The 21,556-nt window shown below is 46.5% G+C and overlaps 1 protein-coding gene across 6 annotated transcripts in view; it reads left to right on the forward strand.

The window, feature by feature from the left end:
• Positions 1–4,048: 4,048 nt before the first annotated feature.
• Positions 4,049–21,556, forward strand: part of sparcl1 (SPARC-like 1) — a 35,876-nt gene continuing 18,368 nt past the window's right edge. The window contains exons 1-3 of one of the 6 annotated variants that reach the window (XM_039752714.1): positions 4,049–4,148; positions 15,003–15,139; positions 21,351–21,415. In XM_039752714.1, the coding sequence (XP_039608648.1) occupies positions 21,362–21,415 (54 nt within the window). In that variant the 5' untranslated portion in view covers positions 4,049–4,148; positions 15,003–15,139; positions 21,351–21,361. The remainder of the gene's footprint in view (positions 4,149–15,002; positions 15,140–21,350; positions 21,416–21,556) is intronic. The other 5 variants (XM_039752712.1, XM_039752713.1, XM_039752715.1 and 2 more) reach the window with 5 other exon arrangements.

Raw genomic sequence — 21,556 nt, forward strand, 5'->3', positions numbered from 1 at the left:
CACGCAAAGAGAAACACAGACATAAAGAACCCAAACAACAGAAATGAGACATTCGGACCCCAACAAGGTGGGAGAGCCCTGCTTGAGGCATAAACAGGGACCCTCGTCTGTGTCCCCGTCACCCTCGTCACCGCCGCTTGTGTGAGTGTGACGGTGGTTGCTGTCCTTACTTTTCTTATTCTCCCTCACCGGTGCCAGCACGGATCAACAGGCAGACCCCTAATTACACGATCCTCTTTGATCCTAAAAAGAACAATAGATCCAACTTCCCGTCTATGTGCATGAGAGCCAATGACCAAGAAACGTTCCTCCAGATGTAGGTGGGCAGTGGGTGGGCAGTGGGTGCCCGGCAGTAAGGAGATTGTGGGTTTGTGTCTGTGTGGAAAGTGCTAGAGAAGTGCTACACAAATCTAAACAGTCGTCATTATCACAACGCACAGAATTCAGCGAGCAGGAACGCCGTTATTCCAGACCTCACAAGTGGAAGCGAAGCTCGTCTGTCTGATTTCATGTGTTTTATGTAACACAACAGAAAGGGAACAAGAAAAACGGGATGAGACTGCAGTCGAACTTGGCATACCTGAGAACCCCTCATACGGTGCCGGCTGTCACAGAAACAGGCGACAAGGTCCTGTTTAATTGACGTGGTCCGGCAACTCAATCAGCAGGTCCGACACGGGACCCCACCAGCAGAAGTCAAACTATGACAGGTCAGGTAACAAATCAACAGCCACTCCACATTTCTCCAGAGAGTCCAACTGCAAATTCGCACCAAAGCCTTGATGTGAGAAGGTGGAACATCAGATGGAGGTCGGAAAACTCGGGCAGCGCGGGAGGGCACCGACCGTTATGCTCTTGTCGCCCTGAGATTGTGAGAGAGAGGTGTGAAGTTTGTCACATCCAGCCTACTTGTCACCAACATACACGAGACTGTGGCTGCAGCTCTCGGACGATGTGGCGCTTCACGCTAGACAGGAGACACGTGACCTCCGGGTTTGCCACGTGATTTTTTTTTTTTCCGGGGAGTTTAGGGTGTTGTGGGCGCCGTGCATTCCGAATGATGAATTTAAAGTAAAGGCTGGTTATGTGGGTGCCAGAATGATGGGATGAAAATAGCGGAACAGGTCATCAGGGCGCAAGGAATAAATATCGGAAGAGCATCACGTGGATCGCCCGCTTCCTTCACCGTTTCTCCTTACCTTCCATCAGCAGAGTCTCACTTCCTTAGCTGTGTCACATTTAGGTATGCGACACTGACCCAAAACTGCCACCTACTGACTAAGGGACTATCAGCACGCTGAGCGAACGGACCGCAACGAGCGCACCACAGTAGTATGAATGCGTGTTTAGCCTCAGACCGCGCGTGCGCTTTGCGTTGCGATCTGCGCGCCTGCTTCACGTTATACGCACGTAGAAATCCTTCTGCTTAGACTGCTGTAGTGTTCAGGTGAATCCATTAGATGGCAGCAAAGTCCGCGAGATAAACGCGCGCTCGCCGCCCTTCGCCCTTCTACGGTGAATTTAACGCCTCGGTCTCTGCCCGTCGTCACCGGAGATGTGAAGCTGACAGGAGAACGCGGTGACAATGACAATGAACAACCGCGTCAGCGCTGCCAAACGGCCTACAAATAGCCGGCGATGCCAGCAATGGTTTGCCCTAGACGGCCGCATACAGTGCGCTACCACGAGAGCTCTTATATTTTCCGCACTTTTAGAAATAAAAAGAAGTTTAACATTTTGTACAAAGTTAGTTTATTTATTTATTTATTTTTCTGAAAACATGTGGTCTACAACCATAAGGAGCCACGAAGAGTTAATCCACTGCGAGATTCAGGGCAAAACAACTTAACCTGGCAGTGGTGGGCACACAGTTATAATAAATCACGGACGAGGTACGAGCCCACTCACAGATAATTCGTACCCCCACTTTATCAAGTAGTGGGTCACAGGGGGCTGGAGCCGATCCATGCATCGAGGCAGGAGCCAACCCAGCGTGGGGTGCCAGTCCCTCACAGTGCCCACTCAAGTTCAGACACACACGGGGCCAGCTTACTTAACATACGGCCATCTTTGGGCTGTGATGAGAATTGAGGGGTCAGAAGGAAATCAATACTAGCAATGGCTGGCTGTGGCACTGAAACCCCAGATGTCTCCTCCATGGTGATGCCCTCTGGCTCACTCACTCACACGTCATGTCTTTTAGTGCTGTTGTTGCAGAAATGGCAGTGCAGACATGAGGAGAACACAAAAATGACAACTGGAGTTGGATTAGCAGATGTCATGAGCTGAGCCCCCCGAGAGCTAAGAGAGTCAAATGTCAATGACAGGCTTTGGATGTGAGATAACAGGGGCTTAACCCCTGACACCCCCCACATGATGCCACTGATTTAAACTCTGGAGGTGTGCAGCGGGTTTTTACCACCCATGGACCCCCTTTCTTTTCCTGTTCTCTTTTTTCCTGTGTTCTTGAAAGGCGCTATATTAGCTGGATTAGATAGACTGATTAGCTGGCAGGGCAGGGAGCTCAAAAGAGTTTGAACCCGAGGCCGCCTGACCAGCTTCTTAGGCTTTGCTTTCTTGTGCTGTGGCTGCTGACTGACCGGTGGAAGTGGACAGCTGGACTCGGTGACCTCTTAACTTGGTCATCTGAGGTGCGGCTGAACACCTGAGGTCTGTCACTTTATGCCACCAGGATGCCAGTTCAGTCCTGATGTCAGTCACCTTGTATAACAACAATTGTCTACCCATGAAGTAAAAGTATAAGGCAGACTACAGAAAGGCGCTATATAAAGACAGATTGTCTCCATGGCTGACCACTTATTGGACCCTCAGACTCCATGATATTCTCATCCAGACATTTCGGGTCTCACCTTTCACTGCCAGCACCTTGACAAGGCGCCAGTTAGGAGTTTGGGGTGCATTACTGGTCGCTCCTCCCAGATGACCGCTGGCTTCACATTTTGTGTTAACAGAAAGCTTGTAAAATATAAATATTTAAGTGTTAAAAGACCCATAAAAAAATTAAAGATCTGAACCACCATGGAAACGGTGCCAGTCTGTCATGCCAATTAGCTGAACATAGGAGGAAACTGGAATAGCTGGGAAAGGGACACAGAGAGAACATGCAAATGACAAATGACACTGGCCACCCCCTGTGTGTCACATCTTTATTCACCAGGGGGCGCTCTCGTCTGATGTGCAGACCCCAAAGCTGAGGGCTGAAATCTGCAGTAGGCCACCACGGCTCCTGATCTGACTAAGCCCCCTCAGCTTTATCTGCTTGTTGTGGCTAAAAACGTGAAAAGAAACCAAAAACAAAAGCAGAAGACCAAGGACAGGCAGACGAAGGGCAAAGATGAGCAGATGTGGGCCAAGGGAGGCACCCACCCACTCGGCGTCACTCATCGCCACAACAGAATTTAGCCGTTGGAGACCACAACCGTCATTGTGAATTAGAGGAGACACCCCTCTCTGGTTTATATAGCGCCTTTAATGATTAGCAGAATCTGCCAAAGCTTCAGCTGCAGACCCCTGAGTGACAACAGACAAGCGAGGGGGCAACAGTGGGGCCTCATTTCATTATTTGTGATGACATTTCAGATAGATAGATAGATAGAAAGGCACTATATGATAGATAGATAGATAGATAGATAGATAGATAGATAGATAGATAGATAGATAGATAGATAGATAGATAGATAGGACAATATACTGCAGAAAGCCATCAAAGGCCCTGTTTTATAATTAGATTTGAAAGGCGCTATATGATTGATAGACAGACAGGTCAGGCACTATATAATAGACTGACACAAAGCACACTATTTAATAAATAAATGGGTAAGAAAGGCACTCTATAATAAATAGCTTATAATGGCACTATATTGTCATCTGGCCTACTAATCTGTCCTTTTCTGGCCCTCACAGTCCCATCCACCCCCCGTGCCCCCCAGTGCCCCCCCGACGTGACGCCTTTCTGTTTTGAAGTTCTAATCTCCGCTCTCTTTTTCTAAGCCCACTCCAGCCCGCCATTTGTCTTTCCAGTTGGTGAAGCAGGAGCAGCAGAGTGTGTAGCTGACGTCCTCGACTGTCCCTTTGCCTGTGCTGACTGCTGACCCACCCGCTGTCCCGGCTTGTGGCCCCCCGCTCAGGTACGTCTGCTTCATGGGCTCCTGTGGACGGTGGTGTTAATGGCTGTGTGGAGGTTTGGTGTCGTCTCATTTGAAAACAGACATGAAGAAAGTGTCCGAGTGAGAGATGGGTGGCACTGGGTGATTATTGTGCCAGGTTTCAGTTCTTTCTCATCGTTTCCCCTCATAATGTTGTTTCCAGGTCACTTTTGATGGCTGTGGATGATTAATTTTTGTGTTTTCCTGATTGCTGCACTTTGACTTTGTACACAATGGCTGAAGGGTCAAAAGAAAACTGAGGAGAAGAAACCTTAGGGTGGCACCCTCAACATGCAACTCATCACCACACCGGGCTCATGTGTTTGTACTGCTGCCCCACTGACCTGGTGTGCTGGTGGGAGTTTTGTGCCAAGTGGTCATCAGTGTGGATTGAACATTCTCAGCCTGTGCCACATGGACTTTCAGCCGCTATGGTCTACCAGGAGCCCCCACCGCTAGAGAGTTTTGCCCACCAGGGGCCCCCATCCAGCCTTTTTTACCCTTATTGTTCCACAACTCCCCAGGATCCTGTGGGTGCCTCATTATATTCAACGGGCTGTGCTGCCCATCTAAGATGGGGTGGACTCTAAATAGTCAATGTAGACCTCAGCGTATTCAGCATTATCATTTGCAGTGCACCACCTGTGGGAATGTATTTGGTAAGGCATGTAGTAATAAAATGTACTGCATTTGTCATTCCAACAGATGGTGCATCACAAGCATTTTGCAATGATTAAATGCATTACTACAAATATTTGCGACGTGCCATCTGTTGGAATGACAAATGCAACACAAACATTTCTGTTATGTCTCATTTGCTATGGGATTTGTAAATGCAGTGAACATGTGTGTGATGCGCCATCTGTTGGAATTGCAGAGACACCCAGATACACAGACACTCTGCCACCTGTCCTTTTATTTAGGTGGATAATGGGGGCCAGACTTTGGTACGCCTGCCCACACAGTGGATATTAAATGGGGGCGCAGATATGACAGAAAGCTGGACAGATGTCTTCAGGGAATGTCAGCCAACAACGAGAACCGTAAACGTGAAATGGAAAACTTTTTAAAGGATTAAAGATCCCGAGGTGCTAAATGATTTGCTCCATGAAGCAGACTAAAAATGCAATCGTTGTGTTCCTTCTATTCTCACACAGTGGCACGGGGGTCGCGCTGCCATTTTGCAGTAAGGTTTGTGTCGTGGGGGCTCCCAGCATGGAGTTTGCATGCAGTGTTTCCGTTTGGTGGTCCGAATGGTTAGGTGGGCTGGTGGGTGACGTTGTGTGTGTGTGTGTGTGCTCGCCCTGAGATGGACTGGCGCCTCGTTCAGGTGTTGCTCCTGCCTTGTGCCCTGTGACTCTGCTCGGGGTTAGTGGGTTTGCAAGATGGACGTTCTTAAAGCTGATTGTGAAAATGGAGAATATGAACTGAATTGACGGTGGTCCAGTATTCTGGCTCATTCCCCCGGGGTCTTCAACTCGGTGACTGCAGGGTCGATAGGGGACGCTTTGCTCGCGAACGTCTTCTTTTTCTACCTCACGCTGCAGTTCTCAGAAGTCTCCAGCAGGTGTCCTCAGCAGCGCAAAGCTGCCGTTTCGCATTCTGAGTGCCGTTCACAAAAAAAAAATTACATGTAGTGTTTAACTTTGTAACGCGTTAATGGAAAACCTCTGGAGAAAAGGCAATGAAAGATGGCACCCTTAAAAAACGGAAGACGCTTAAAGGAAATGAAACAGGAACGAGTAAAAGCCGCCCGCTATAGGCCTTAAAGAAGAGGCTTCCGTGTTAATTCCGCCGGCCTGTCCCCGTCGTACTGTCGCATTGTCGCTTCCCGCCCGCCTACGACATTCCAAGGTGCCGCTCAGAACTGCGACGAGGGGTGCGCTTCGTCAAATAGCGGGATTTGTCTTCTTCAGAAGTGCGCATTTCAACTTCACCGTTACCGTCTTACGTCATCAGGACATCGAAAATCGGCGAGTCCGGCGAGTCCACTAAAACACTTAGAAGTCCGAGGGGACCCGCAAACGAATCGACGATTCAGTGTGAGCTCTGCAGGTCTGTGGTCTCAAGATGGCCTCAAGATCTCCAAGCCTGATGGCAGAACGCATTGATGTCCTCGCTGCTGTGCCCTTGCGGTGTCTCCCTGATGGTCACTTTGTGGGTGACTTGCGTCCTTGAGGACGTTAAGGGCCCTCCTGAGAGCTCTGCTGTTATGGACGTCCTGCAGTGCAGGGAGTGCCATTCAGATGATATCTGGTGCCAATGTCACCACCTGCTGTAGAGCTTTGGGGTCTCGTGCTGTGCTGTCCCTCCACCAGACTGTCAATTGTAGAAGTTGATGAGGTCGCTGCTTGGCATGCCATACTTCCTCAGCCATCTCAGACAACACAAACTCTGCCAGGCTGTCCCCACCAGGTCTGTGATGTGGCCACTCGCTCCACCTCAACCTCTCCAACGGACAATGACCTTTCTCCTTCCGTGTGTCAATTAATCATCTCCTTTGTTTCACGGCTGTTAGGAAAGACCTTACTGTGCTGACCGCACTTCACAAGGACGGCCACCTCCATCCTGTACGCTGACTCGTCACCCCCGGGCATCGGTCCAGTGACGGTGGGAAGTGACACAGTCCTGAGTGAAGAGCGGGTACGTAGGGGGACTCGAGACACATCCTTGTGAGGTTCCTGGGGTCTGCCTGTTAAAAGTCCGGAACTCTGTCACCGAGAGCAGGTGGCACACTCAGAGTGGAGGAGGGCATGTTGGTGAACTTAGCTGGCATCACAGTGTTTAATAAAGTGCAGTCGGGCATAATGTTCTCCAGGTGTGTGAGAACTATAATAATATGTGCTGCTGTGCCAACTGCGTCCTCTGTCCACCTGCGTGGTCTTTGTGCAAACTGCAGGGGGTCCGTCATGCCAGGTGTGAATGTATGAATGTGGCACCTCGAAGGGTGGCATCACTATAGGAGTCCGTGCAGCGGGCCCATCGGCATTAAGTTAGCTTTGCTCCTTTTGGCAGTGTTAATTTATTAAATGCAATATGAATTAATATATTCATTAATATTTCATTTAATAGTCATGTATTTTTATATATTATTATTAATTCATTCATTTTAAATTAAATGTTAATTAGGGTTAAATTATTGTTAAGTTAATGCTCATTAATAATACTAATAATAATACATTGGATTTGTTTTGTGGCAGGTGGGGTTTGTGACTTGCATTAGGCTTTTAGGGTCCGTATGTCACCCAGAACATCAGTCAGGGCTGCAGCACAAGCTTTGAGGGCTCGCTCAGTGCTGTTATCAGGGCTGGCTGCCTTCCAGGCGTTTATCCTCCTCGGAGACTTTTCCACATCACGGGTGATACTGTGAACGGGGGCACTGAGCCCCTCATTAGCCCAATTCCTGCCCACTGACTGGGTGTTAGCGTTCGTCAGACTCATCAGGAGAGAAGTGGCTGTCAGTGGTCGACCCTCTGCTTCGCTCTCTGTGTTGTTTCCCTCGCCCTGCCACATCCTCTGAGCGTCAGGAGTAGCGCAATGACCTTCCTATTTAAATCTTGGCGTCTCAAATAGCTCTGTGCAGGTGGTCTCTGGATTTTTTGAACTTGCATTTGCTTTTGTGCCCGCGTGACATTTCGCTATTCGGGACCACCGATTACCTCGGGGGTACTTCACACACACTCCTTGAAATCACGTCATTTTTATCAGGCATAATAAGACTTTTACATTGGCGGGACAAGAGATGACACAGTGACGTGTAATGTCAGGCTCTTTTTAAATGACGTCACAAAAAACCCGCCAATGGGTCACTTGAAAGGGCTCACCTACCGGAGTGCACCTCACTCGCCGCTTCACACGCAGGACATCCTTTCATTTATTTTAGACACGTCGAGTGATTCACTCGGGGACAGAGATGGCGATTGGACTTGCACCCTGGGGACTTCATATAGCGCCACATCAGGTGTCCTGTATTCAGGGGGTACGTTTTATATTTCCTGAATTTCTTCTGTTGCCACATCACTGGGGAAAGTGAAACATTGAGAATCAGGGGTGGTGACTGAACCCGCACCCTGGGGATTTCATATGGCACCTTTGCATATGCCCTAATATTATGCCCCTCTGTAAACACTGGGTACGTCTCTTTGCTGTATCTGTACAGCTGGAGAACCAACAGATGAAGTGGTAGACTGATTTGTGATGTTATATAGCGCCTTTCCATAACCTTAACACCATGTCTGGACCCCAATGACATCAGAGAGTACAACATCTTATTGCATTTCAACAGCTAGAGCACCAGCAGGTAAAGTGACCAGTCACAGACAGTCACTGGGAATTGTATATAGCGCCTTCTCACGTGACCTACCTCCCAGCCCTAGACCCCCAGGCTGCGCCAGTTTGTGTTGTGACACCAGCCTTGAAACTGAAAACAAAGAGAGCTGGACGTTGAACCTGCACCTTCATAGAGCGCCTTTCCATATGCCCCAATGCCACGGCCAATCCCCTGTATGCAGTGGGCACATTTATTTCCTGTATTTCAACAGTTGGAGCGCCAACAGATGAAGTGATGAAGTGATTTCCACAGATGGTGGTTTAATATAGCGCCTTTCCATATCCCCCAACACCACGCCTGGCCTCTAACTGGTCAGTTTCTACAGTGGGAGCACCGGCAGACACAGTGGCCCAGTGAGAGTCAGGGGAGCCAAATGAACTGGCACCCTATGAACGTTATATAGCGCCTTCTGTGAACACCAACGCCAGCCTTTACACCGTCAGAGCGCAGCAGTCTCTGTTGTTTTTATTGTGGCAACACCAAGATGGCGACTGGACCAGCCCCCTTGGGACTTCATATGGTGCCCTGTCTATGAATGCCATCTTTACACTGTGGGTGCTTCTGTTTCCAAATATCTGCAGGTGGGACAACAGCAGGCAAGGTGACTGACACTGCCATTCCGGTGCTTTACAGTCCACTGGGGGTCCTTAACTAAACCTGAATGTGACCCAAGGCCCTGTCCGGCTCTGGAGGTCTGGCCAGCGGTCATCACTGCGCTCCTTCGCCACAAGCAGGACATTCGAGGCCCAGAGGGCTTCGTTGACCCCTCGTTGTTTTGTCCCAACTGAAATCCCAAAGCAGAGTCCTCAGGCTGCCTGTCGGGCCCGACTTCACCTGCAGGCTCCCTCAGGTGAGCTCAGGTGAAGCTGCGTGTTTGAGGGCTTCTCCAAGTCGCTGCCTGTCAGCCCTCATGTGTTTGGACGTCCTGAGGGGCTGACGGCGGTGAGGCTGACTAAATTCCTGCTCAGTGAGAGGCACTCGGGGTCGTGTTGTGGGAATTCACCCGCCCGGGAGTGCCCGTCTGCACCACATCAGCCCGGCGGGGCTCCACCAGTTGCTCAATGCAACCCTTGGGACGTGAGGCACAGCAATGGAGTTGTTTATTGAGCCTTTCTTTCATTGATGAAAAAGTCAACAGGAGAAAATAGCAAAGAGAAAAGTCGGAATTGTGAGCCGAGCACTTGGATCGGACGACGGGAATCAGATACACTTGAATGGGCTCAGTGCTCCCCCCTCAGTGTTATCGAGCACGGCCTGAAAAGATTAGGATTCAAGTGTGACAATTACACAACACCACTGGGTATAACTGAGGAGGGGCTCAGCCGGCTAGTAAGACCCCAGTGCTGGCCTGGACAAGCCGTGGGGCCCCCTAGTGGTTAAAAGGTTAAACGGTAAAACACAGCGCAAGCCCACCACTGACTCAATTAAATAAGACACTTAAAATGCAGAAAGGCACAAATGACTCCATTGTACCCCTAAAGTGAGTATACTGAAAGGCGCTATATAAGAACCTGTGATCCGCTTGAGTCACTTTAATATTAGAGCACACATTGTGGAAATATAAAAATAAAACACACCACCACACCTGAAATTAGTCTTAAGGTGACAGTCCCAAGCTGAAAGGCGCTATATAACGTGACAAGAGTGGACCAAGTCAGGCATTTAGACGCCAGAGCTCATCGTGTACGAGGTGAAGCTTCACTCAATGGAAATCTAAAACATCATTGATGCTGAAAGGCGCTATATGCCATCACCTGCTTTCTCAATTAGTCTTCACCACTAATTGCAGCCTAAGCTGAGTGAGTCACTTCAGTGAGAATGTGAGTTTTATTATTACAACTCTCAATGGCTTTAGGGTGGCACTCATCACAAAGGGTGCCCTATAACACCACACGCCTGCTGGGTTAGTCATCACCGCTAATTATCAGTATGAGCCGAGCAAGGCATTTTAATGGCAGGTCTCACCAATGAAGAATGTGAAAAATATACAGTATATATCATATCTCTGAAGTGTTTATGGGGGGCATTCATTGGGAAAGGCGCTATATAACATCACACGATGACACGTTAGTCCGAGTGTGAACCAAATCACTCATTTAAACACCAGAGTTTATCACGTAAGACGTGACAAAAATGTCCATCATACCTTTAAAAGAGTGGCATTCACACTGAAAGGCACTATATAACGTCCAAATCCTGATCATTTAGTCCTTGGCACTAATTCCTAGTATGATCTAACTCAGCCATCTCAATGCCAGAGCTCATCATTTAAGATGTGTAACTGGGTTCATCAATCCGCTACAATGTGATAGATAGGCATTCACGCTGAAAGGCGCTATATAACATCAGAGGGTCACCAAATTGGTCTTCACCACTGATGTCCAGTGTTAACTGAGTGAGTCATTTCAGTGCCAGAGCTCACCAATGAAGAATGTGAGAACAGTTTAATTGTACCACTAAGGTGCTTTAGGGTGGCATTCATTGTGAAAGGCGCTATATAACATTACAAGGCCGAGTGTGAACCGAATCACTCATTAAAATGCCAGAACTCATGTCAGATGTGAACATAGATTCAGTATACCTTTAAAATGATTAGCATTCACACTGGAAGGCGCTATATAACATCACAGGGTCACTGAATTAGTCCATCCATTTTCCAACCTGCTGCATCCAAACACTGGGGTCTGCTGGAGCCAATCACCAATCCTGGGCAGGGTGCCAACCCACCACAGGACACACACAAACTAGGGCCAATTTAGAATCGCCAATCCACCATGTCTTTGGACTGTGGGAGGAAACCCACGCACACACGGGGAGATCATGCAAACTCCACACAGGGAGGACCCAGGAAGCGATCCCAGGTCCCCTAACTGCGAGGCAGCAGTGCTACCCACTGCGCCACCATGCCGCCTCTCTTAGTCTTCACCACTAATTTCCAGTGCCAGAGCTCAGCAATGAATAATGTGAGAACAGTTTAGTTGTACCACTAAAGTGCTCTAGGGTGGCATTCATTGTGAAAGGCGCTATATAACATCACAAGGCAGCACATTTAGTCCTCACCATTAACCCCTAGTTGAATGCTGGTACGCATTAAATGGGATGTGATCATTATTCCTCCTTGTTATTATAATTACTGTGTTGTTCATTATAACTCTAAAGTGGGTTAGGGTGACATTCTCACTGAAAGGCGCTATATACCATCTCGAGGTTTCTGGATTAACCGTCACCATTAATTATTGATTTGAGTCGACTGAGTGTATTCAATAGCAGGACTCCCAATGTAATAATCCTACCACTAATAATAGTATATTGTGTTTATATAGCGCCTTTCCCAAGAATGAATAAAGTTATTACCTTTATTGTCTGTCACTTATACTGCAAATTTAGTTGTTTTTAACTAATGGCTCATCATAGAGGTGACTTCACTACCTGAGCTCCCATTGTAGAAAGGTGACGACGGCTCCACTAACCCTGTACGGTACTTTAGGGTGCCATATACTCTGAAAGGCGCTATATAACAGCACACCCAGGCATGTTCAGTGAGCCTTTACCTCCACCTGAGTAAGTCATGTCATCACCAGAGCTTACACAGTAAAAATATGGAAACACGTCCATTACACATGTCAAGTGCCTTAGGCGTGTCATTCCTTCTGAAAGGCGCTATATAACTTTAGAAGGCTGCCGAGGTTGTTCTTTCCAGGGATTTGCTAAGTGTCCCCAAGGGAGTCCCCACACCATCAGGGCTCACACTGAAGTAGTGAGGAAACATTTCTATTATATTTGTAAAGTACCTAAGGATGCCATTCACACTGAAAGGCGCTATATGACATCACAACCCTCATCATTAGCTGTCACCTCTGCTACGCTGAGTTTACCTGAGTGAGTCACTTTGCTGATAGACGTCACCAAGTAAAAATATGAAGCCATTTCCATTACACCTGTCATGTGCCATTCTCCCTGTAAGACGCTCTATAGACCAGCATCACAGTTCTGGGTATACCCAGGTGAGTCACTTCACTGCCCACCAATCACGCTGTGAAAATATAAAAAACGTGAGGTCACACCTGGAAAGGATGGCATTCATTCTGAATGGCGCTATATGACATTAGCAGGTTACAGGCTCTCTGCTGACTCGTGGTGTGAGTGTCACGATTTGTCACATTTGATTTCTACAGTTGGCCACCTGAATGAAGGAAGTCTGGAGAGCTGGTCCATTGAGTTGGCCTGCCAATCAGATGCGGCTCACCAGAGGGACCCAAAATTAAAAGAGCCCCCTGTAGGTGACAGGACTGGACCACCACCACCACCACTCAGAGCCTTATCATGTAAAATAATGAGAGGTGACCAGCAGGAAAGGGACGAAGCTTAACATGGACTTCCCAAAGCCCACCTCAGTCCAGGCCTGCAGGGCCCTCACATGAACAAGTCAGACATGGTGCCCACTTTCTTACTTCTTATGGCTTGGCAGTTTGTGACTTGAGTTCACTTTGCACACATGTGGCACCATCAGTACTCTACCTGTAAAGATTTCCAACACTTTGAAAGGCGCTATATAAAGCATGTAGAATCTCCATACTGATTTCCAGTGAACCACCTCCTTGACAGCACCCACCCTGAGGACACATGTGATCAGGAGGGCCATTCCTGGAAAAAAACCTGGAGTGATGTTTGATCTGAAAGGCATTATATAACCGCGCAAACACAGACCCCCTGCATCACTCTGAGCAAGTCACCCACCAATATGAAGACCATTGTGCTGTACTTATGTACCACCCTTAGAAAGGCGCTATAAACCAACACAAGGTCATGAGGTGCTCCAGTCACAGCAGTATGGAGAGGCTGGCACTGTTTTTGTGAAAGGGACTCTGCCAAAGGTGTTATATAAAAGCACAGGAGTGACCGCCAAGCCATGTCAGAGGTCAGTGTCCACCCGAGTACAAATGTGCAGTCAAGTCGCCACACGGGCATCTCTACTGCCATGCAAACCGATGAATTCTCAGAATGCCCACCTTCTGGGCAGCTCCTCTGCATGATCTCCAGGGGGACGTATGCACTTCTATTGGGAATGGTGCCCTTAAAGTCAATACTCAGCAGGCACAAGAAGGAGGCACCCAGGCTGAGAGTGATAGTGCATTAACACCCACTGTCATTAGAGGGAGCTCTTGTCTGGAAGTCATTATGGGGCTTCACCTGCCAGAGACCCTATGACAGGATGGACTGACGAAAATGGAGTGTGAACGAAAAAGAGACAGCTGTGTGGCGGGCAACTGGACAGTCAGCGGGCAGCTCCAGATGGGTTGGCGCTTCTCTATGGTGTCAGGAATTTGATGTGTCCAAAGCTGAACTTCTCATTCACTGATACATTCATTCACTTCTCCAAATCCCACTTTTTCCAAGACACAGTCAGGGAGTTTGGCATCTATCCCAACAGTACTTGGGTGCCAGGCAGTGCCAAGCTGTGAGGGACGCTGGACTACTTTGAAGTTCTGTTGGTTTACTTAATGACTTCTGTGCTTCATTTGCCTTTATTACTTTGGTTGCTTTCTGTTGGAATTTATGTGGGTGTGCGACATTGTCTACAGCAGGTGGCGCTGTCCAGTGCCCCCTTTCGGCATTCAGTGTGTTTACTCCTGCTGAACACTGATTTTCAAACGTCACCATCTTCTTGTCTCGGGTATAGCAGGAAAAGCTTGCTGTGAAAGGCACTGTACAGAATAATGACATAGTATTATTATTAGTGGTATTAATATTATTATGGCAGCTTATCTGTCCTTGAAAATGAGTGACAATGATAGCACTGGATTGGAGCTGCGAGGACTCAACAGTCACAACGAAAAGAGAAATCCGATGAGGAGCCGACACCACGAGATGAAGCACATGGAGCGGCGCCTAACAAGCAGTGTGTGTGTCTCAGGAGTCAACACTGTCACTGTCAGCCGCTCTCCAACCAAGAACGAGGACGTCTGAAACTTGAGGGGTCAGCAATGATGTGTGGAATGACATTAGTGTGTCTGAGACGAGAAAAACGACTGACGACAACTCATCAGGATGACTAAAGGGTCCCAGGCGGCTCGGAAACGCTGCAAGTGTCCATCTCAAGAGCCGAATGGACGACTTTAGAATTGTAACTCTAAATGCACTTCCTCTACTGTCCACTAGGTGTCTCTGACCAGTAGTTGTACTGATACAGATACTGACACTGAGCAGAAGGCATGGAAAGTCAGAAGAAACCATCAGGCGCTATATGACTGACAGAGAGATAGATAGATAGATAGATAGATAGATAGAAGTGAAAGGCACTATATGATAGATAGATAGATAGATAGATAGAAGTGAAAGGCACTATATGATAGATAGATAGATAGATAGATTTGGTAGTCATCTGGCCTGCTAATCCGTCCTTTTCTGGCCCTCACAGTCCCACCCAACCCCGGTGCCCCCCAGTGCCCCCCCCGACGTGACGCCTTTCTGTTTTGAAGTTCTAATCTCCGCTCTCTTTTTCTAAGCCCACTCCAGCCCGCTGTTTGTCTTTCCAGTTGGTAAAGCAGGAGCAGTAGAGTGTGTGGCTGACGTCCTCGACTGTCCCTTTGCCTGTGCTGACTGCTGATCCGCCCGCTGTACCAGCTTGTGGCCCCCCATTCAGGTACGTCTGCTCCGTGATCTCCTGTGGACGGTGGTGTTAATGGCTGTGTGGAGGTTTGGTGTCGTCTCATTTGAAAACAGACATGAAGAAAGTGTTAATGAGAGCGATGGGTGGCACTGGGTGATTATTGTGCCAGGGTTCCCTTCTTTCTCATTGTTTCCCCTCATGCTGCCGTTTCCTGGTCACTTTTGATGGTCAGTTTTATGTTTTGTATACAATGGCTGAAGAGTCAAAAGAAAACCTCAGGGTAGGCACCATTACCATGCAACTCAGGCTCTTGAGTGGCATCACATCACCACCCTGGACCCACCTATGTATACTGTGTGACAGTGGGTGACAGTATGTTGAGCTCAGCTGACCATCTCCTTCTGCGTGTTTTGTGTTCCAGAGCTGCAGTATTTGTTGTCCGACATATTTTCATGGATGCAGATTCCAGTGAAACTCTTACCTTCCTGTCTGACTAATGTGTAACATGTCACCTGTCCCCAATGCCATGACAATTATTAGAACACAGACCTGCTTTTTGATTGGCAAACAAATAGAAGAAGAAATACATTGATAGACAGAAAAGGCGCCATCTACGTTGACAGAGCTGAAAGGCACTATATAATAGATGGCAGTACTGGCCATAGGATTGTCAGGAGTCAACACACAGTGAAAGTCAGATGACGGGCCACACGTTGCCTGATGAGCAGATCATTTTTAATGAATGAATTAATGCTTGCAGCTCCACCTTAGTTTCCAAAAGGTGACACACTTCATTTACAAATCCCTTACCAAATGGCATACATCACAGACATATTTTTGTCATTCCAACAGATGGCGCATCACAAACATTTGTAGTAAGGCATTTTACCTGACAAATGTTTGTGATGCGCCATCTGTTGGAATGACAAATGTACTGCATTTCATTAATGCATGGATGACTAAGTACATTCCAATAGATGGCGCCCTGCAAATGTGACGGCCACATTGATTATTTGAGTTTCAACAGATCTTAGATGGGTAGCACATACATAAATAAATAAATAAATAAATAAATAAATCGAATTTACTTGAAATGAGATCAGCAGCAGATGTCTATAAAGCTGAGTTCTTTCATTGCACCGCATGTTGTTGTGCTTGAATTTATTTATTTACTAGCCAAATACCCGCGCTTCGCAGCCTAGAAGTAGTGTGTTAAAGAAGTAATGAAAAAGAAAAGGAAACATTTTGAAAATAACGTAACCTGATTGTCAATGTAATTGTTTTGTGACTGTTGTGAGTGTTGCTGTCAGATATTCACACACACATATATCTACATATTTTCATGTATGTATGCACACTACACCTTTTGTGGTGCGAGCAGCTGTAGCTGGGGGTGCCAGAATCGATCGAGGAAGAAAACAGAAAAACATTATTTGTACAAATTCTTAATTTATTTATCCATTCTTAAATAATTAAATAAGCAGGCTATTTTGTATCAGTGCAATACGCTGCTTGTTAAAACGGGTGACTCGTAATCTTACGTGCACTTAGTGCTGTGTGGGTATTATGAACTATCGTATCTGTTCAAGTTCTATTTAAATCTACACTAATAAAAGGCCAAGCCCTTACTGACTCACTCACTCACTCACTCACTCACTCATCACTAATTCTCCAACCTCCCGTGTAGGTAGAAGGCTGAAATTTGGTACTTATGTCGGTGGTATGACGCCACTGTTGGCCGCCATATTGAACTTTCCAATGGTCTTTGTTACTTATGGGCCCATCTTCAAGAAATTTGGTACACGGGTTCCCAGCGCTAACTGAATCCTACTTACGTACTTATATACGTCCATAGCCTGCAGCTCGGTCACCGTGTGAGGCGGCGTTGAGTCCCCCATCCCAACGCCTCCCATGTTGTTAGCTGCCTGCCTATTTAAGGCCGTCTGTCACTCCGGTCTCTACATTCCCTTCCTTGCTTCGCCACGGGATTCACGTCTCCCTGCTGATAACTACGGCCTTTTTATTTAATCCACGGCTTCTCCGCTGTTTTACTGTTCATTTATTATGATTATAGTTATTGTGTAGGTATTTTAGACTTACTTTACATTGTTCAGGTCCCCATTTCCTTTATCATTCCAACCGTACCCCCATTAACATGTCTATCGAGGTGATCACCAACGATCAAAGAACTGTCACTTACCGAGTGGTGTCCATGCCCAGAGATGCCACCTGCCTTTTCCATTCTCTGTGTTACATATTGCACGGCCATATCAGGCTCACTCTTGATATCCATTGTGTCTTCTGTATTGAATGACTGGACAGGTTCAAGGTGTGGACTGATGACGTACAGGAGATAATTAGACTACACAGGAGCACTAGAAGAGTCAAATGCTTAAGCCCTTCACCTGTGGATCTGCATGTGAGTTGTTCGGTTGTCGCTTTCAAGTGTACTGAAATGGCCAAATATTTTACACCTTTGGACAACCGCCAATGCCTCTTAAACATCTTAGATTGACAGGTGACGATTTCAGTAGTGGACACTTTGATGTTTCTGAATGTTTAAACTCTCAAAAGCTGGATGTGAAGTTATCGATGAAACCAGTTGTGTGCTTACAACGCTTGACAGATGCCGAATGTCACTTCAACACAAGTCCTACAAATACTGTCGTCATTGAAACAAACCATGAAACTCAAACCGATTACGACAGCAGCAATCCAAGCTGTGAGATTTGAGACAAGATTACTGTTCACATGGCCGACTGTACGTTACATGCTCAAGAGTAAGCTCAGCGCACAGCTTGGTCAGATTACAACCGGAGGGCCGAACTGACAACGTGGCATACAAAGAGATCCTTCACAAGTAATTAGTGGGATATTTTACCTCAGTTTAAAAGGTTTAATTTTCTTCTTAATAAAAAATTTAAGGCAGTACTTCGCCACTACGAAGCGCAGGTATTTTGCTATATATACTGTATATATATAGATATAGATATAATGTGTGTGTGTGTATGTGTGTATATATATATATATATATATATATATATATATATACAGATATATAGATATACAGATAGATAGATATAGATAAATATAGATATATATATATATATATAATGTGTATGTGTGTACAGTATGTGTGTGTATATATATATATATGACAGCAACACTCATCACTCACAACAGTGACAAAACAATTCCATTGACAATCATGTTACGTTATTTTCAAAATGTTTCCTTTTCTTTTTCATTACTTCTTTAACACACTACTTCTCTGCTGTGAAGTGCAGGTATTTTGCTAGTTTTAAATATAAGTCATTTTTTACTCGACAGAAATCTCTTTGGTAGGAATGTAAGTTGAATTTAGTTGTCATGGCATAAATTTTCTTCACCATAGAAATGTAAAGACTAAATTCAACTTGCATTCCTACCAAAGAGATTTCTGTCGACTAAATAAAACCTACTTGTATCCAAATAGAACTTTTTTCGAATCTGAGCGCACATTTTAGATCAACATAACGCATACTACATCGAGCCCCGTGCTGTTGTGCTCTGGCCTGCCTGCCTCAATAAGTCACCGTCGCTTCGCTCTTACTTTTTTACTATTCATTTAATCATGGGCCTCTCTACAGTTTTGTTTATTTTCAGGTTGTAATGTTCATTAAATTTACGTATCATCTGGTCCATTGGCAGGCCATGCATCTCACACCTAGGCCTTCTGTACTGCTCCGTCTGAATCAACCCGCCCCTCAAAAACTAATTTATGGTTATAAAAACCATCTTAATATGCAGAAATACAGTTTAAAGAGCCACTGCATCGTAGATAACTCCTGTAGCCACAATAAATGCCTTTATTGAACAGACAAACCGGGGGTCAACAAGTTCCTCTCTACTGCAGCCACAGCCGCGACACACACAAAAAACATAAATAATAACTCAAACTTGCACTATTATTTAGGAAAATCGCAACATTTTACTCACCAAAAATTCGGATTATTTGTAAACAAAATCCATCCTCCTCTCTTCAAAAACAGTTCAGTCACTCTGTTGTACGGATTATCCGTGAGCCTCAGTTCCACCAAAAGTCCCTTTCTATCGCCATCGAAGCTAATGCTGAAAATCGAACCTGCGGCTTCTATCCAATCAATGGGTCTGAATATGGTGACGTCGCCGTACGCCTGCTAGAGGGCCGTACTAACACCAAGTCAACATCTGATTGGTTGAAGCAACAGGTTAATCGACATTTATTCTGTGTTAGAGTGCCTGCACAACGGATTGTAAAGTCCTCTCTGCCTGGCAACAAATGATGGCTGAAATGTGATTGGTTAAATGTGAAACTACATGCCTGGAAGCAGCACAACCATCAGAAAAGCTATGAAAGGAAGCGGACAGACTATTTGGAATTATTAAGTATTCATGGACCAAATATAATTAACATCAGTTTGTGATTCCGGTATTTTTACTTATGAATATGCTAAGCACAGTCCTTGACCCTCGAATATTTACCTAATATGGGCAGGCACTCAATTACGTGGGAGGCGTGATGATGGGAGACACAACTCCGCCTCAGGCGGCCATCGAGCTGCAGTCTATTACAGTATATGGACGAAAAAATAGGCTCCAGTTATGACCGTTACGCGTAGAATTTCGAAATGAAACCTGCCCAACTTTTGTAAGTAAGCTGTAAGGAATGAGCTGCCAAATCTCAGCCTTCTACCCACACGGGAAGTTGAAGAATTAGTGATGAGTGAGTGAGTCGGTCAGTCGGTCAGTGAGGGCTTTGCCTTTTATTAGTATAGATGAGGGCAGCGGCCATTGTGGTCTCTATGTGTGGACACCTTTGGTCATGACTGTGACATCACCTGTCACACATTGTCATATAAATCCCTTAGTAACGGTAACAACAAAAGTGGCCAAAAATGTCAAACTACTTGAAAAGGAAACCAAAACAAATGAAACATCCTTGGCAATGAAAAGGAGCTGGAAATTCAAAACAGGAGCTCGTCGTCCCATTGCTGGCCAGGCGTCCTCTGCCTGCCACCTGTAGCCAACCACAGAGCCACTTCACAGAGCAGGTGGCTGCCTGGAGGACGCCTTCTCTCCCTCAGCATATGAAGGTGGAAGAAGCCCTTCTGGTACAAAGCACGTGGCCCCCTAGTGGTGACGGCTCTGAGTAGAAAGTGTGGCCCCCTAGTGGTGACAGCTCTGAGTACAAAGTGTGTGGCCCCCTAGTGGTGAAGACTCTGAGTACAAAGTGTGTGGCCCCCTAGTGGTGACAGCTTTGAGTAGATGAACTCCCCCAAATCCTTCAGCCCACCCATTTCTTTATTTCAAAGGAGCCCGAGCTCTGCTGTGCTCAAACGCTGTTGTGCACATGAGGTGCCCCCAGATGGCGCTCTTTCTTCAGTTGATCTTCATCACCTTCACTGCTGCTGAGCCTCTTTGTAGACGGCCAGGGCTAAACTCAGATGCTGTCTCTCTAGCGCCACCTAAAGTTTGAACGCACTCGTCATATCCGGTCACAGAAACACGTCATCGCCTGTTTGCACTCCTTCAGCCGGCTGGCTGCCAGCAGTGTGACAAGGACATGTGACAGTAGAATAAGTTAGCAGAAGTTACCATCAGAATGTAACTTGATAGGACCGGTCAGCTCTGTTGTGCCGAGTGGCCTCTTCTCATCTCAGTTCTTCTAATGTTTCTAATGTCGATGTGGACCTTGCAAGTGTATTTGGAGTTTTTGTGGGTCAGCGTTACCCATCTTGTACCCTCCACTTTGTCTTCCTTTACCTGCTTCTACCACCTGTTTGTCCACTTTGCATTTTTGTCATTGTCACTTGTTACCACTACCATCATTGTCTTCAGGTTGCACAAAACGCACACAACAGAGCTGATGTGACTTGACAAAAGGGTGACGGGCTGAGGACGGATCACCCCACTGAAGACCCACTCAGGATGAGGACCTCCAGCTCCCTGAACCCGCAGAGTTCCACACTTTAAACTGGTGGCTTTGGAAGACATTGATGCCCTGGCATGGGACGTCCCAAAGCCTTGGAGCTTCTTTAGATTTCACCCATTAAAGGACCTGCAGAATTTGGTCCTTTCATTAGGGCAAGGCACCATTTAATAAAGAATGGCTTGGTAATATTTGTGGGTTGGTATATTGCTGATTGGTCACAGATGGTACCTCCTTAGGATTAGAAATAAAGCGACTTGACAAACGAATAACGAGCTTCTCTTTCAAACACAGCAGGAAAGAAAATGAAAGACAAGCTGCTGGCGCTTCTGATCATCTGGTCTGCTTTGTGTGTCCTGGTAAGCCTTTAATCAGCTCTCTTCTACTCTGGCCGTCGTTGTTCTGCCTAATTTTTTTATTTCACTTTATTAATCTCAAAAGTTGGAGTTTGATAATTCACTTTATGAAGTAAAGCAGAGAAACGCAGAGCGAGTCTTTAC

Source organism: Polypterus senegalus, chromosome 4 (assembly GCF_016835505.1).
Source record: "Polypterus senegalus isolate Bchr_013 chromosome 4, ASM1683550v1, whole genome shotgun sequence".
Lineage (NCBI taxonomy): Eukaryota > Metazoa > Chordata > Cladistia > Polypteriformes > Polypteridae > Polypterus > Polypterus senegalus.